General features: G+C 50.2%; 1 protein-coding gene across 1 annotated transcript in view; it reads left to right on the forward strand.

Annotated features, from left to right (window-relative positions):
* Positions 1-16496, forward strand: part of FBP1 (fructose-1,6-bisphosphatase 1) — a 37845-nt gene that overhangs the window by 6638 nt on the left and 14711 nt on the right. Inside the window, exons 2-3 of the mRNA XM_011927543.1 lie at positions 12683-12845; positions 15573-15675. Of these exons, the coding sequence (XP_011782933.1) occupies positions 12683-12845; positions 15573-15675 (266 nt within the window). The remainder of the gene's footprint in view (positions 1-12682; positions 12846-15572; positions 15676-16496) is intronic.

A 16496-nucleotide genomic window follows, 5' to 3' on the forward strand; every position in this document is an offset into this window, starting at 1 on the left:
CCGCCTCAAAAAAAAAAAAACAAAAAACAAAAAATTTGCTTTCATAGAGGCGCCAAAAATACGATTCATGGTGAAGGACTGCGGAGCGCCAAGAATGGGCAGGTGCAGGGGAAGCGAAAGGCCCGACGGCTGGACCGCAGTTCAGGCCGGTGGCCCCAGGGGAGGAGTCCTGAGGTGGGAATGTGTTTCTGGAAAAGTTGGGCACTCGCTTTGACCAAAGCATGGAGTACTCGTGGTGGGTTCGTGGATGTGAAATTGTGGGTACACTGGGGAAGCATCAGATGGCAAGGGTGAACACGTTACACTTTTGCGGGTATAGAAAGGGAGAGATGAAGGATTTTGAAAGGTTTTTGAGTGGGGCAGTTGCGTGACGAGACAAATCTGGAGAAGGTGTGGCTGGAAGAGGGAAAGATAGGACACGGGAAAACCAGTGGGAGGGGGAGGCTGAGTTGAGTAGCTGGCAGAGCTGCAGCCTTGAAGGGGAGAGAGGAAGGATTTGGAAGAAGTCTGAGCATGGATTAGATGAGAAGGGCTGTGAGGGAGGTTCTGAAATCGCTGGTCCTAGCAATTGAAAGCAGAGCCATGCCACCACAAAACAAAACAACAGAAACACAAAAACAAGGAGGAGCTGGTTTTTGGACTTTGGGGAAGGAGGGAAGGTGATCTCAACATTTTGGAAAGGCTGAACTTGAGATGTTAGAGGGTGATCTGTTGGGAGATGCTGTGCAGCCTGCAGCTGGAATTGCCCGTCTGTTTCGGCACACTTGCCCTGAGGCAGAGAAAGGAGGAGGAGATCTGGAGCGGTTTAGCAGACAGGAGTGTGCAGGGATTCAGAGCACGTTTTGGAGAGAGATGGAGCCAAGCTTAGATTCCTGGCCCTGCCATTCAATGTCTGTGAGGACTGGGCTGTTGATGTGACATCACTGAACCTGTTTCTCCAGTTGTAAGATGGAGACAGCTGTGTTTTCAACCTCAGAGAATCGTAGGAGGATGAATTAAGTTTACTAATTGGGTACCAATGTTATTAATATCATTGTTTTCCTGAAGGCTATTTATTTATTTATTTATTTTTGAGACAGAGTCTGGCTGTGTCGCCCAGGCTGGAGTGCAGTGGTGTGATCTCTGTTCACTGCAACCTCCACCTCCAAGGTTCAAGTGATTCTCCTGCCTCAGCCTTCCAAGTAGCTGGGATTGTAGGCGCCTGCCACCACACACAACTAATTTTTGTATTTTTAGTAGAGACAGGGTTTCACTTTGTTGGCCAGTCTGGTCTTGAACTCCTCACTTCATGATCCACCCGCCTCAGCCTCCCAATGTGCTGGGCTTACAAGTATGAGCCACTGCGCCTGGCCTGTTTTATATTTATTTTTTGTAAACTTTTATTTGAACGTTTTGTTCTTCATTCCTTAGCAGTATCCTGTGTGCCTTATCAGCAGGGACAGAGTCCAGGCATGTTACATATTAGAACAATGTTGCACCCGAAAGTGGCTGCAGGAACTGTCCTCCCATCAGACTTATACAGCGTCCAGAAGAGTTACTTTTATATATGGGGTCCTCTCAGTTGTTTGACAGAAGAAATAATAAAGAGCTTCAGATTTCATTTTAGAATGACAGGTCAGCTAATACATGTTTAGGCTTATCTTCCAATTTGCAGTTTTTGACATTAAGCTTTTAGAAACTTCACCAGATTTATTTTATGTTTCTTGAATTATCTTCTCCACATGACCAATGAGTGAAATTGCAGCTTCGTTTCCATAAAAGCTCTGCCAGCCACGTGCCACCCCGTTTACCAGTTTAGGCCCACATGAATGCAAGCAGAGGCAGGTGTTTGTGCCCTTTGAAAGCAGCTCTCACTGCAAGCGCCTCTTCTTCAATGTATTTCTGAACCCTTGGATGTTCCTGGCTGGGCAAACGGTTGATTACCGTGGAATCAAGCAGTAACAAGCCCGTCTTACCTTTGACTTTAGTGATAAGGATTAAGTAATGATCTCCCTCCCTTTTGGCTGAGCCGGGTGTTCGGAGCCCGAGTCTGGTGCTTTTGTGTGCTGTGTGAAGTGTTGCTGCCGCAGTCGTGTTGCTCAGTCACGGTGACTTCGTGAGGAGATGGTCCCAAGTCAGCAGACCCAGGCAGCCCTGGAGGGCTCTAGCTCTGTCAGCCTCTGGCTCCAATCCTTGTGTCCTTCAGTGCTTTCGAGATGCTGTGAAAGGCAGCCTCCCACAATCATAACAAATCTGCAGGTTCAAAGTCCATGGCTGTGAAATGGTTCATTCTGTTTTAGAAACCATTTGCAAACTTAGAAAACAATGCTAAAATTTAATATTATCTCCAAGGATTTCAAAACACTGGCCACTTTAATCTATGCTTCTAAGGTGTTCCCCATGATATGAATTAAAATGACTTACAGCTCTTTAAACTGTTCAGTGGGGTTTACAGTAAAAGTAAAGAAGAGACATGATAGGCAGTTTCTCCGGTTGAGTTCTGCTCCCCAGATTCCAGGAAGAGCTGCTTCGTGTCTCTGGGGTTGGAAAGGGAAAGGACGCAGAGGCTTCAACCCTGCCTGGTGCTATTCCACTTTACTTGGGCTGCAGGGCCAACTAATTTGAATAAAATTGAAGTGAAATGTCAAGAACATCTCAAACAAATAATATTCCCAGTGAGATTTTATCAAATGTAAACTTGGAGCTCTTTTTTTTTTTTTTTTTTGCCAGTTCCTTATTGGCTGTCCTCCAAGAAGTTGCCTGCAAAACTGGTTTAGAGATGCCTCCCCTTCCCCCAACCCCCAGATCAACCCACACTTACTTAGTGGATGCCTGCCGGGCTCTATGAAGAGCCATGTGGCTGCCTTGGCGGGGAGTGCTGTGAACCAGGTGCATTATCCACCATCCCCACCACCATGGCCAGAAACAGCCACTCAGGGGCTTTGCACAACTTGATGGAGGCCACATCATCAGTAAGAAGCAAAGGCAGAATTTGAACCCAGGTCTTTCTGGTGCTGAGTTCTTGCTTCTCCGCATGGTTGTGTTATGCCAAGTGAGCTAGGGGTGGGAATGGTAACATTTCTCGCACACTTGCCTACGCACCAGGCACTTTTCTGACCACTTTACCTGTATCAACCCAGTTATCCCCCCTCTCTGTAGACTACGAAGCAGACACACGCTGCACATTCCCACGCTGCAGATGAACCAGAGGTCACAGATGCGAAGTGACTTTCCCTGGCTGCCGAGCATGGAGCAGAGCTGGGATTGGAACCCTGCTGGTGTAGAGGGCCAGCCTGGGGCCTTGACCGTGACACTCTAGTTTCCTGAGGAGCCAGGTGAAAGGCCACTGCATTGGTCTAACGCTGTGTTTGCACAGCAAACACACTTTTACCGAGAAGCTGTGCTAATCTGAGGGTTTTTTTCAGGGGTTGGAGTCTTGGATGGTAGAGGTTACGCAGGCAGGCATTACCAACACCGCCGGGTCTAATGGAGCTGATGATCTTAGGAATTCTTGGATCCTTTTACTACTCTCTAAATGTGTTCTTCCGTTTACATTGAGAACTCACTATGTGCAGACATTGTTCTAGGTGCTAAGGATACATGGTTAACAAAATACTTTCTTTTCCAGGATCAAGAACTGGTAGGTCTTTCCTCCTCCAGAGGCACATGTTTATGCAAGAGTTTCAGGCCCCTAGGATAATACACTCAGTGTTTCCCTGATGTCCTGCGCTTTTGCTTCAGACCTCACTAGAAAAACCTCTGGCTGCCTGTAAGGTTCTAATTGCGAATGTCCCAGGTAGAGAGAGGGCTGTGCGTGGGAGGTGGCGGTCCTCAGGATGGCCCATCAGGTGAGGGGAGCTCAGAGGCCCTCCACTCTTGGCATTCTTGTACAAAGCAGGTTGGGCCCAGGCCTCTAAGATCGGAGTTTTAGATAGCATTTCCAGGGGTGGCAGCCCTGTCTGCGCCCTCCCTCCCAGTGGCTCCTAGAAAAGAGTGGGCCATTCCTAAGGCCATGAAGACAATGCCCCATAAAGGTCATGCTTCCATGCCTGTGGGCTCTCCCGGTCCTCTCTTGGTGGGGGTTGAGAGACTAGACCCTCCCCCCTACCTCCCCAGGAGTGGGGGTTATGTGATGTCACTAATGCTGGTCTCTCACCCTTGCACACATTTTCCAGTCTCCTGGCACCATGGAGGATCTCCCGGAGGCTAGTGCCTTCAGCTTCAGGCTCTGATCCTTCCTTGTTTCTTTAATTATCCATCTTAACCACCCAAGTCAATTAACAGCCTTCCTAGTTAACAGGCTGCCATTTTCTAGGCCAAAGCTTGAGAGGTGAATTAGTTCCTCCAAGTAGCTGTGGTTTTATTTCCAGAAGCGGCCCCCAGACGGATAGCTGTGCCGATTCAGTGACCATGGGTCTGTGAAGGGCATAAGCAGGACCCTTGCTAATCAGCTCTGCTTTTTCTATATTAAAAAAGCTTTTGTCCTGGTGCGGTGGCTCACGCCTGTAATCCCAGCACTTTGGGAGGCCAAGGTGGGCGGATCATGGGGTCAGGAGTTTGAGACCAGCCTGGCCAACATGGTGAAACCCTGTCTCTACTAAAAATACAAAAATTAGCCGGACGTGGTGGCGGGCACCTGTAATCCCAGCTACTCAGGAGGCTGAGGCAGAAGAATCGCTTGAACCCTGGAGGGGGAGGTTGCAGTGAGCCGAGATGGCGCCACTGCACTCCAGCCTGGGTGACGGAGATTCTGCCTCAAAACAAACAAAAAACAACAACAAAAAACCTTTAATTAAAGTTACCCAATAGATTGCATGTGATATATACTTGTTTTATAAACTTAAGATACAACATAGAATGAGATTTTAAAATATATATAAATATAGTATAAATCATGATTAGTGCTTCCTCATCATTGTTCTCTTTGCTAATGTGAAGAAAATCTCAGCTTCAACTTAGATATATGGAAATCAAATATCCGCGTCTCTGGAAGACTGCAATTTAAAAGCATGTCCTGGAATTTTCGGCGGTAGTTTGAAAGCACCTGTTGATTCACACATGCCTGGAAGTAGCTGACATTTGTGCAACACTGTGCCCTGGTTCGGGCGGTGCCCTGCGGTTCTGTGCAGCCGGTCTGGCCGCCTTGCTGTGAGGTGCGGGGCATTTAAATTCCGTTGCCAGCAGTAGTGGCCAGTGGTGCTCTGGCCTCAGCAGGTGCCCTGTTCTCTTGCTTGCTCTCTGCTACTTCTCAAGGAAGGCCTCAAGCCAATCTGCTCCTTATGCTCTGACATTTCTCCTCTTAGGCCCAAGACAGAAAAGGTGGAGAAAACATCACAATGTTGCCTTTCCCCTCTGTGATAAGTTTTTTTTTTTTTTTTTTTTTTTTGAGACAGTCTCTGTGGCCCAGGCTAGAGTGCAGTGATGTGATCTCGGCTCACCAGCCTTTGCCTCCTGGGTTCAGGCAATTACTGTGCTTCGGCCTTCCAAGTAGCTGGGATTACAGGCATGCGCCACCACACCTGGCTAATTTTTGTATTTTTAGTAGAGGTGGGGTTTGGCCATGTTGGCAAGCCGGTCTTGAACTCCTGGCCTCAAGTGATCCACCTATCTTGGCCTCCCAAAATGTTGGGATCACAGGCATGAGCCACTGTGTCTGGCCACCTCTGTGATAACTTTCATTCGGAAAACATTTCCTTGGCAGATCAAGTCACTGGCTCAATCAAAATTGCCCTCCCTGCCGCTGCATGATCAGCCCCCGACTGCTGCTGCTGGCTCCTTTTCTGGCAGCAGGGCTGGGGGACAGAGCAGGGGAGGGAGGTGGGGGAAGGGAGCTAGGCCTGGAGGTTTACAGCTCGCTCAGTTCAGCCCGTGTCTTAGCCATTTCACTTGTTCCTCTCTCTCCTTTGATTGTGAGGCCCAGTTGGCCTGGGGAAGCCTTTTTGGACAGGGTCGTGTGACGGTTTCCCATATCCCTGCAGCCTCATTCGCTGCCTTAACCCATCCCCAGAGAATGGCAGATTGGGTGATCTGGAAGGAGCCGGTGGTGGGTGCAAAGGCTCCAGTCGAGTCCCGCAGAGGGTAGTTGGTGTCATCACCTCTGGTTCACAGCTGCCTCCTGGAAACGGCTTCCGAGGCAGGATGGGCTTCTGGCTCCCCTGGGCTCTCCTGGAGTCCTCCTAGAACTTGCGGCGGGGGATGGCGGCTGCTGCATTCGCTAGGGCACAGGGCTGTCTCACCAGGAGCCGAGGCCCACACCTGCTATGGACTCCAGGCAGCGGAGCCTGCCCTCTCTAGGTGGTGATTGGAATACAGAGTGAATGCTCTTGTTTCTCTGTCCTTCAGGGCCTTTGAGGGATGATGACTGATCAGCAGGCAGACGTTTATTATTTCTTTTTCTTTCTGAGGTGGAAGTTAACTCTTTGTTGCCCAGGCTGGAGTGCAGTGGTGTGATCTCGGCTCACTGCAACCTCTGCCTCCTGGGTTCAGGTGACTCTCCTGTCTCAGCCTCCCAAGCAGCTGGGATTACAGGCGTCTGCCACCACTCCCTGGTAATTTTTTTTTTTTTTTTTTTGATGGAGTTTCACTCTTGTTGCCCAGGCTGGAGTGCAATGGTGCGATCTCAGCTCACTGCAACCTCCGCCTCCCAGGTTCAAGTGATTCTCCTGCCTCAGCCTCCCAAATAGCTGGGACTACAGGCACCCGCCACCACACCCAGCTGATTTTGTATTTTTATTAGAGACAGGGTTTTTCCATGTTGGTCAGGCTGGTCTCGAACTCCCAACCTCAGGTGATCCACCCACCTCAGCCTCCCAAATTACTGGGATTACAGGCATGAGCCACTGTGACTGGCCAAGTTTTGTATTTTTAGTAGAGATGGGATTTCACCATGTTGGCCAGGCTGGTGTCGAACTCCTGACCTCAGGTGATCCGCCCACCTTGGCCTCCCAAAGTGCTCGGATTACAGGTGAGAGCCACTGTGCCTGGCCAGACATTTCTTATTTCTAAGGGGGCTTCTGAAAACTTACGGAGAAAATAAAGTGCATGTGATCTTCAGCTAATCAACGCCTTGAGCGTGTTTCTGAGGACTTTTTTCCCTGTCAGAATCACAGAAGCCTTGCCTGCTTGCGACTTCATTGACCGGTGTCAATGTGTTACTCGGGGACATCTCAAGCCCTTCTTAGGGTCCCCGAGGTGTGATGGGGGAGGCTTGATGGAGCCTGCGTCTGGTCCTGACTGCCCATCGTGGCTGTGTAGCCCCGACAGTACCAAGCCAGGGTGGGGTGACCAGCACGGGGTGCGGCCAGCTCAACGCACTGCGGCTCAGAGGAGACCCGGAGACATGATGGACACCCTGACATTGTTGCTATCAACATGGGCATAGTTGCCTGGCAGCCGGGGGAATCTGTTCTCTTGATCCTCTCACTGTTTCTACCTTAGGATCCTTTTCCTGTGCTTTTCTGGAAGGTTTTCCTAATGCCAGGGTTAACCAGGAGAAGCCTTTCCCCCAAGATATCTTAGCAAAGTTATGAAGTACGTGAACATTGAGTTGGAGGGGCCCAGAGTAATCAGTCTTCGTGTATTCTTTTACACTTCAAAGACAACTGGAGGACAGCTGGTGGAGCGTCCTTCTGCTGGAAGAGGGGAGGGACCCTTACTGGGGGTAAAGAAAGGGGCAGGAACCAGTTGACACATCTGTCGCCACCCAGTGGCGTCATGGAAACCTGCAGCAGGTGGAGCCCATTTCCTGCCGTGGTTTGGTGGACGCAGGTGGCCCTGTCCGTGCAGGTGCTGAGGGGCCTGTGTACTTTGGTGGACGCAGGTGGCTCCGTCTGTGCAGGTGCTGAGCTGGACGCAGGCGGCCCTGTCCGTGCAGGTGCTAGAGGCCCTGTGTGGTTTGGTGGCTGCAGGCAGCCCCATCTGTGAAGGTGCTGAGGGCCCTGCATGGTTTGATGGACGCAGGCGGCCCTGTCTCTGCAGGTGCTGAGGGCCCTGCGTGGTTTGGTGGATGTAGATCACCCAATGGGTGCAGGTGCCGAAGGTCCTGTGTACTTTGGTGGCTGCAGGCAGCCCTGCCCATGCAGGTGCTGGGGGTCCTGTGTGGTTTGGTGGATGCGGGAGGCCCCGTCAGTGCTGTGATGAGGGTCCTGCATGGCTTGGTAGATGCGGGAGGCCCCATCCGTGCAGGTGGTGAGGGTCTGGCGTGGTTTGGTGGACATGGGCGGCCCCGTCAGTGCTGTGGTGAGGGCCCTGCATGGCTTGGTGGATGTGAGCGGCCCTGACCATGCAGGTGCTGAGGACCCTGTGCCATGCATCCTTCCAGAGTGCTGTGCGGTCCCATAAGCCTCCTATCGTGAACAGGGTGTACCATCCCCTTCTGTGGCCCTTGGCTTCTCTGTGTTGGTTCCTCTGTGTGCCAAGGATAGGAGCCATCTGAGACTCTTGGAATGGCAGTGGGGAGGCCTGGCTGGTGGTCATGATTTGCCAAGTCTCCCCCACCCTGACACCGACTGTCACCTCTCGTAGGCCTGGGCACGATCTGGGGCAACAGAAGTTGCTTCTCACTTTAATCTAGCCAACTGCTGAGTCTGCAAGCTCAGAAAATTCAGTCCAGCGCATCAGGAAATAGCCTACTTTCATTTAATCCCACAAAACAAGTCACGGTGCCCCTGTGTTTAGGACACAGTTACAGGATAACTTGTCTCTCCCTGGCTGGTGGGGCTGGCCCGGGAGTGCTGCAAATCGGAGCCAGCCTCACAAGGACTTTCTCCCGGGTCTCCTCTCTGAATTTAGATGCTTCCTGGATCCAGGCATCACAGGAAAAAGTCAGGCGTAATTTACAAAATCACTCGTATAAATGTGCACATAGGACCCACTCCCTTCCATCTGGAAATACGTGAAAAATGAACTTACTGTTCGCTTTGACTCAGGTGCCAACACGCTGCTCTTCTCTGGAGTCGTTACTCGCTGACTTGTTTGGGCTCCTTTAGGGCTTTTTCATTTCCTCCCATTCTTTTTTTTGTTTTTTTGAGACGGAGTTTCGCTCTTGTTGCCCGGGCTGGAGTGCAATGGCGCGATCTCGGCTCACTGCAACCTCCGCCTCCCGGGTTCAAGGGATTCTTCTGTCTCAGCCTCCCAAGTAGCTGGGATTACAGGCGTGCGCCACCACGCCCAGCTAATTTTTATGTATTTAGTAGAGATAGGGCTTCACCATGTTGGGCAAGCTGGTCTTGAATTCCTGACCTCAGGTGATCCACCCGCCTCGGCCTCCCAAAGTGCTGGGATTACAGGTGTGAGCCACCGCACCTGGCCCGTTTCCTCTCCCATTCCTTTTTTTCTTTCTTTCTTTTTTTTTTTTTTTGAGACGGAGTCTCGCTCTGTCGCCCAGGCTGGAGTGCAGTGGCACCATCTCGGCTCACTGCAAGCTCCGCCTCCCGGGTTCACACCATTCTCCTGCCTCAGCCTCCCGAGTAGCTGGGACTACAGGCCCGGCTATTTTTTTGTATTTTTAGTAGAGACGGGGTTTCACCGTGTTCGCCAGGATGGTCTCAATCTCCTGACCTCGTGATCCACCCGCCTTGGCCTTCCAAAGTGCTGGGATTACAGGCATGAGCCACTGTGCCTGGCCTATTTCCTCCCATTCTTATGAAAAACATTCAAAATGCCTTTCAGCTTGAATGCTGCCTTTGCAGTGAGATCTTCCTGACCCTCTAAATTACCCATGTACCCTCTCATCGCCCTCACCTGTCACCTTGATTTGTTTTATGTCAGCAAGCACCTGTCACTATCTGACGTATCGTTTTCATTCCAAAACACTTACTTATTTCTTGTTTGTCTCACCCCAATAGAATATACCCTCCATAAGGGCGGGATCTTTTGTACCGTGTTCAGCACTGTAACCTCAGCATCTAGAATGGTTCCCAGTGCACAGCAGGTCCCCAGTGAATATTTGTAGAATAAGTGAGCACTCAGACAGCTGTCTAGGAAGCTTTTGAGTAAAAGAGACCATGGCCTGAGTGTTCCTGAGGGAAGTGCCTGAGCAGATGAGACTTGGACCAAAGCGTAATATAGGACTTTCCTTCTGCACCTGCCTCAGTGCCTCATCTGTGTCCAGTGCCTTCGGGCCCTCTGCCCAGCCCTCCCGGCCCTTGAGCTGTCCCTGTTGGGCTACGCCTATTAGTGCTAAGCCTTTTGTGTACGTCATCTCATGCGATCCTCTGACACCCGCTTCGGGGCGGACCTCACTTCCCTCTTTGGACACATGAGAAAGGGAGGGAGGCTCAGAGAGGGCAGGGGAGCCTGGGAGCTGAGACCTGGACCTGGTCTCTGCCTTGAAGCCCTCCTTCTGGTCCATCGGTGCTATTTGCCCTCCAGAATCAGAAGTGACTTTGACAGTGGGCTGGGCATGGTGGCTCATGCCTGTAAATCCCAGCACTTTGGGAGGCTGAGGTGGGTGGATCACTTGAGGTCGGGAGTTCGAGACTGGCCTGGCCAACATGGTGAAACCCTGTGTGTACTAAAAATACAAAAATCAGCTGGATGTGGTGGCGTACGGCTATAATCCCAGCTACTCAGGAGGGTGAGGCCCGAACCTGGGAGGTGGAGGTTGCAGTGAGCCGAGATCACACAAGTGCACATCAGCCTGGACGACAGAAGGACACTGTCTCCAAAAAATAAACAATAACAATAACAATAATCATAAAGTGACTTTGACAGTGCAACTCTGAGGCTGGGAAGGGGAGAGCACTGCCGCTAGTGGGATCACCAGGGGAGCTGCATTTGAGCTGGTGGGTCCTGCCAAGTCCCTCTGGCCTCCCAGACTTTGGCTGCCTTCTTCCTCCACAAGCCCCAGCCTCACAATTGGGGTGAGAAAAAGATTATGTGGAAATAGAATCGAAAGCCCAGGGACACGGGGTTCAGCTCAAAGCTCCGCAGACCTCTTGGTCTTTTACTCATGAAATAGGAGTAATGGGTGAAAAGAGAAGCGGCAGGAGGAGGGCTAGTGGGATGAGACGCGCTTTGCAGGCTGGAAAGGGAATGATGCCAAGAGTGGCCAAAAGACGCTGGCAGGTGGGCACGAGAAGACAGCCGGAGCTAGCTCCTGAGACAGTCAGGCTGGACCAGGCACGTGGGTTTGGACAGTTTCTAGAAGGTGCTCAGTTTTGCCCAGCCAGACACAGCGAGTTACGTTTTGGGCAAATGTACTTGCAGGAGCTGAAGCAGCCGTGGCCCCTGGGTCAGGGAGCGTCCGTTCCCAGGCGAGCCACGGCTGCTGGAACAGGCAGCGTCCGTTCCCAGGCGAGTGCACATCGCCATCCTGGCCAAGGGCGCGGCTGTGCCCTTAACACCCACTTTCAGTGGCTTGTTGGTGTCTCCAAAGACCCATCTTTTCCCTTCCCACATCAAGGCTCTCTCCTTGCTCTGTGCATCCTTCCTGTGAGACGTCTCCCTCCTTTCTGTGTTCAGGGCAACCCCAGGCTCTGACACCTGCCGCTTCTCTAAGTCTAACAAGCTAGGCTGCATTTGGACAAGCCACTGGATTCTGGGAATTCTACACTTACTGACTTGCAGGTAGCTTAAAAATAGTGAGAACTCCAGGATCCCTGCAACTTCCATGCCCTAGGACTCCTGCCAGGGGCCCAGGGTGTCACCAAGAGAGCCCTGGCCTGGGAGTCAGAGGCAGCATCTCGCCTCCACCCTGCCTTGTGGAGACGCCCACAGGAGTCTTGGGGTCTGAGTTTTCTCCTCTATGAAATGAGGCGGTGGGGCCAGTCGATGCCTTGTTTCTTTTAGGGTCTTTTTAGTTATAAAGCCATAAACCCCTTGGCTTGGCTTGAAACTCAGGCTCCCCCCGACCCAGGCTTCCTTGCTTGCTGGGTCTCTGTATTGAGCTGTTTAACCCGTGTGTTTGGGGGCCAACACTGGTTCTTTCTGGGCAAAACCGAAAACCCCCCAAACGTTTTATGTAAAAAGCGCTGACGCACATACTGCAATAGACAGATATCCACTGTATCTGTAGTATCAAACATTTTCTTGGGGGAGTATGGCTGAGGAAAAAATGTTCTAAAAAGCTCCCTAGGGGAACCACAATGAAAACAAAGTTAAGAAACACCGATTTAACCACAAAAGCGTGCAGGGCACCATGACCGGTTCGAGGTGAAGAGGCGGATGACAGCATCTCCTCCTCTCTAGGATCTGTCCAGAGGCACCACCGCCCTTCATGCCTCGTTCTCCCAAGCTGTATGTCCTCCTTCCTTTCTTCTAAATCCTTTTTAAAAATTTTTATTATACTTTAAGTTCCGGGATACATGTGCAGAATGTGCAGGTCTGTTACATAGGTATACACGTGCCATGGTGGTTTGCTGCACCGATCAACCCGTCATCTACATTAGGTATTTCTCCTAATGCTCTCCCTCCCCTAGTCCCCAACTCCCTGACAGGCCCTGGTGTGTGATGTTCCCCTCCCTGTGTCTGTGTGTTCTCGTTGTTCACCTCCCACTTATGAGTGAGAATAGGTGGTGGTTGGTTTTCTGTTCCTGTGTTAGTTTGCTGAGAATGATGGTTTCCAGCTTCATCCATGTCCCTGCAAAGGACATGAACACTTTCTTCTAAATCTTACCGAACACTCACTTTTGGTGGGTTTATGGACACATCTGCATTCTCTGGTGGTCATGGCTTATTTTTTTGTGGCTTTTGTTCCCTGAAGCTATGGCATTGCTGGTTCTACCAACGTGACGGGTGATCAAGTTAAGAAGCTGGACGTCCTCTCCAACGACCTGGTTATGAACATGTTAAAGTCATCCTTTGCCACGTGTGTTCTCGTGTCAGAAGAAGATAAACACGCCATCGTAGTGGAGCCAGAGAAAAGGGTGGGTCCGTACTTCCGCCATTGAGGGTTTTAAGGCAGCTGGTTTTCTTCCCAGCTTCATAACTGACTCCACTTGTTTAGCTGAGTTGGGTTCTGGGAGTCCCTGTAGATCCCTCCTGCAGTCTTTCCACAGCTTCCACCTCACTGCTGCCGTCTCTCGACCCTCTCTGCGCCACTGTGCAGATAAGCGCCGTGGCTCACGCTGCCCTGTCTCCGGTGGACTCCCATGAACTCATCTCCATTTCTAACTTTTTATTGCCATGTTTAATGCTCTTCAAACCCTGGCTTCTGTTGGCCATCTCTTTTACTACATCCACCTGTTCCCGACCGTCACACTGAGCCTCCTGTTGTGACCTGGACTGCTTGAAACTTCCACCCCTGATGCACGCACTGGAGTCCCTGGTGGTCGGTCTCGGCTGCTGCTGCTGCTTTTTTTTTGAGACAGTGTTTTGCTCTTGTTGCCCAGGCTGGAGTACAGTGGCGTGATCTTAGCTCACTGCAACCTCTGCCCCCTGGGTTCAAGCGATTCTCCTGCCTCAGCCTCCTGAGTAGCTGGGATTACAGGTTCCCGCCACCACACCTGGCTAATTTTTGTGTTTTTAGTAGAGACGAGGTTTCACCATGTTGGCCAGGCTGGTCTTGAACTCCTGACCTCACCTCGGCCTCCCAAAGTGCTGGGATTACAGGTGTGAGCCACCGCGCCCGGCCTTGCCTCTGCTTTGTGAGAGCAGAAAATGAATCCTATTTGCCTCTGTGTCCCACAGTCTCGTGCAATGCCTGGCACATTGGACGGCCTCCACAGCCAATGGCTGTTGAAAAAGATGTTAAATGAAAGAGTATTCCCAGCTTTTACAAAACAACAATTGTCATTAAAAAACGAAACTTCTGAGATTAGAAGCACAGTTATATGGGCTTACTAACTTTCTCAGTTTGAGAGGAACTGGGAACATGAAGGAGTAGAATTAGGAACAACAATGAGAAGATGAAGAGGCTGCCCGTCCTCACCCTGTTAAGAGGGCAGGAGCCTTGCTGGGCGCGGTGGCTCAAGCCTGTAATCCCAGCACTTTGGGAGGCCGAGGTGGGCAGATCACGAGGTCAGGAGATCGAGACCATCCTGGCTAACACGGTGAAACCCCATCTCTACTAAAGAAAAAAATACAAAAAACTAGCCGGGCGAGGTGGCGGGCGCCTGTAGTCCCAGCTACTCGGGAGGCTGAGGCAGGAGAATGGCGTAAACCCGGAAGGCAGAGCTTGCAGTGAGCTGAGATCTGGCCACTGCACTCCAGCCTGGGCCACAGAGCAAGACTCCATCTCAAAAAAAAAAAAAAAAAAAGAGGGCAGGAGCCACATCTGATGAAGTTGTTTCTCATCATTCCTAAAATAGCCCTACATGCTAGACTTGAAGTTCATGTTTTTCTCAGCTGGGCCTTCCAAGGTCTTTGGCAGCGTCAGGCATATAGCTTAGATTTGTTGTTTAATATTCTCCATCACTCACGCTGGACTTCTCTGTCTACCATGGGCCTTGGTGACAGGCAGGCTCCTGTGTTTGGGTTTCAGTTCCCCTGCATTAGTGAGGGAGGAAGAGGGCAGGGAATCATGTGAATCTGCTACAGACATTTAAAAACCACATTGGAAAGCAGCTAATTTGGAGATGGAAAACTCCCAGTGGTGTGCTGGTAAACTGGGTCTCAAAGCAAACAAGTCTCTGATACGTCCCCTTGCCTCTGTCAATGGTGTGAATACTCTCCCATCGTTGATTTTAAGCTACCAATGTGACGTCACTGAAGCAGAGCTGGGAAGAGATGTGCACGGTTAGCTCCTGAGAGCCGATACCCGCCAGCTCCTGCACACCACTGAAAACCCCACTGGAAGCAGGAATCTGCAGTAGTCCCACTGCCACTGCCAGTTATCTCCTTTGGGAGTTACACTAGAAATTTGTTTGGTTTAGTTTTGTTTTTAGAGACAGGGCCTCACTCTGTCACCCAGACTGGAGTGCATAGTTGTGGCTCACTGCAGCCTCAAGCTCCTGGGCTCACGTGATACCTCCTGCCTCAGCCTTCTGAGTAGCTGGGACTACAGATGTTCAGCATCATGCCCAGCTAATTGAGCTTTTTTTTTTTTTTTTTTTTTTTTTTAACAGAAGGAGTCTGTGTTGCCCAGGCTGGTCTCAAACTCCTGGGCTCAAGTAATCCTCCCGTCTTAGCCTCCCGAAGTGCTAGGATTAGGCATGGGCCGCCGTGCCCAGCCAGGATGGTTTTCAAAACTCTATGCATCCCAGCCTTAAGGGGCAACTGTAAGACCTCCATGAGAAGTTTCTTACAGATCTCAACTCCAGCAAAGTCTCTGCTTCACCTAAGGAATTACTTTTTCCTTTACGAATAAAGGAAAATGAGTGACTAACCTTGCTGTTCTTCTTCCTTTGGCTGCCAGGAAACTCAATGCAAAGTTATGATTTGACTATATCAACAATGTGGGAAATCATGACTTATCTGTACCCCTTTCCCTTCATCCGCACCTCCCAAGTGGTGTTTTCTCTGTTTGATCATCGTGTGTGTGTGTATCCGTGCATTCTCTATGCCATTTCATACCTTCCATGACAGAGTACAAATACATAAGACCCACATGTTTTGAACTTTCTCTGAATTCTCATTCTTACTCCCTAATGTATACCCCTTTAGTGTATCCTGCTACCGCATTTTAAGGTTGTGTTTCTTGTTTCTGTGCTCAGGGTAAATACGTGGTCTGTTTTGACCCCCTTGATGGATCTTCCAACATCGATTGCCTTGTGTCCATTGGAACCATTTTTGGCATCTATAGAAAGGTAAAACGTGGTATCTTCAGCACTTGGTTTGGGGACAAAAGTTCAGATTGAGCATCCAGTCCTGTTTCCCTGCGGCAGAGCAGCCGGAGTGGAGATCATGAGACTCTGTGAGGCTGAAGTAGATTGTGTCTCAAGTGCTGAGGTTTTCAGCACTAATTGCATGACGAAGACCCACTAGGTTGTTGAAAGAAAATACAGGGTAAAATATGGGTGGGAAGAGGAGGATATTTCACTCTTTTTACTATATCTTACTTTTTAGGATAGAAAATGAGATTTTAAAAAGGAGGCAGTAGAGGGTGAGTATAGTGATGACACGGTGTGAACTGACAGTTGAGAACGTGTGACAACCATAGAGATTATTTAGGTCAAAAGTGTCCTTTAAGTCCCCCAGTCAATGGTCCTGGGCTGAGTCCAGCCTGTGGCCTAATGTGTACAGCCTGTGAACAAAGAATAACCATTTTGCATTTTTAAATAGTTGAAAAAAACTAAACAATGTTTCGTGATCCATTTTAAGTTTTGCTCTCCACAAATGAAGCTTTAATTGGCATTTGGTCACATTCATTTGTTCACATTGCTGCCTTTGGCTGATTCTCCGCTACACTGTCAAAGTTGTGTAGTTATGATAGAGACTGTGTGGCCCATAAAACTGAAAACATTTACTATCTGTCTGTCTGTAGAAAAAGTTTCCTGAGCCTTGCTCTAAGTCGTAGAAAGCACACTGCACAGGATGAGAACCCAGCCCTGCCCCGGGTCTCCTAACACCTGACTCGGGCAGTCATCCCTCCTCCAGAGCTGCTTTTTCTGAGAGAGAGGAGAGGAGAGGGGAGAGGA

The sequence above is a fragment of the Colobus angolensis genome, unplaced genomic scaffold (assembly GCF_000951035.1).
Source record: "Colobus angolensis palliatus isolate OR3802 unplaced genomic scaffold, Cang.pa_1.0 Scaffold72, whole genome shotgun sequence".
Classification (NCBI taxonomy): Eukaryota; Metazoa; Chordata; class Mammalia; order Primates; family Cercopithecidae; genus Colobus; species Colobus angolensis.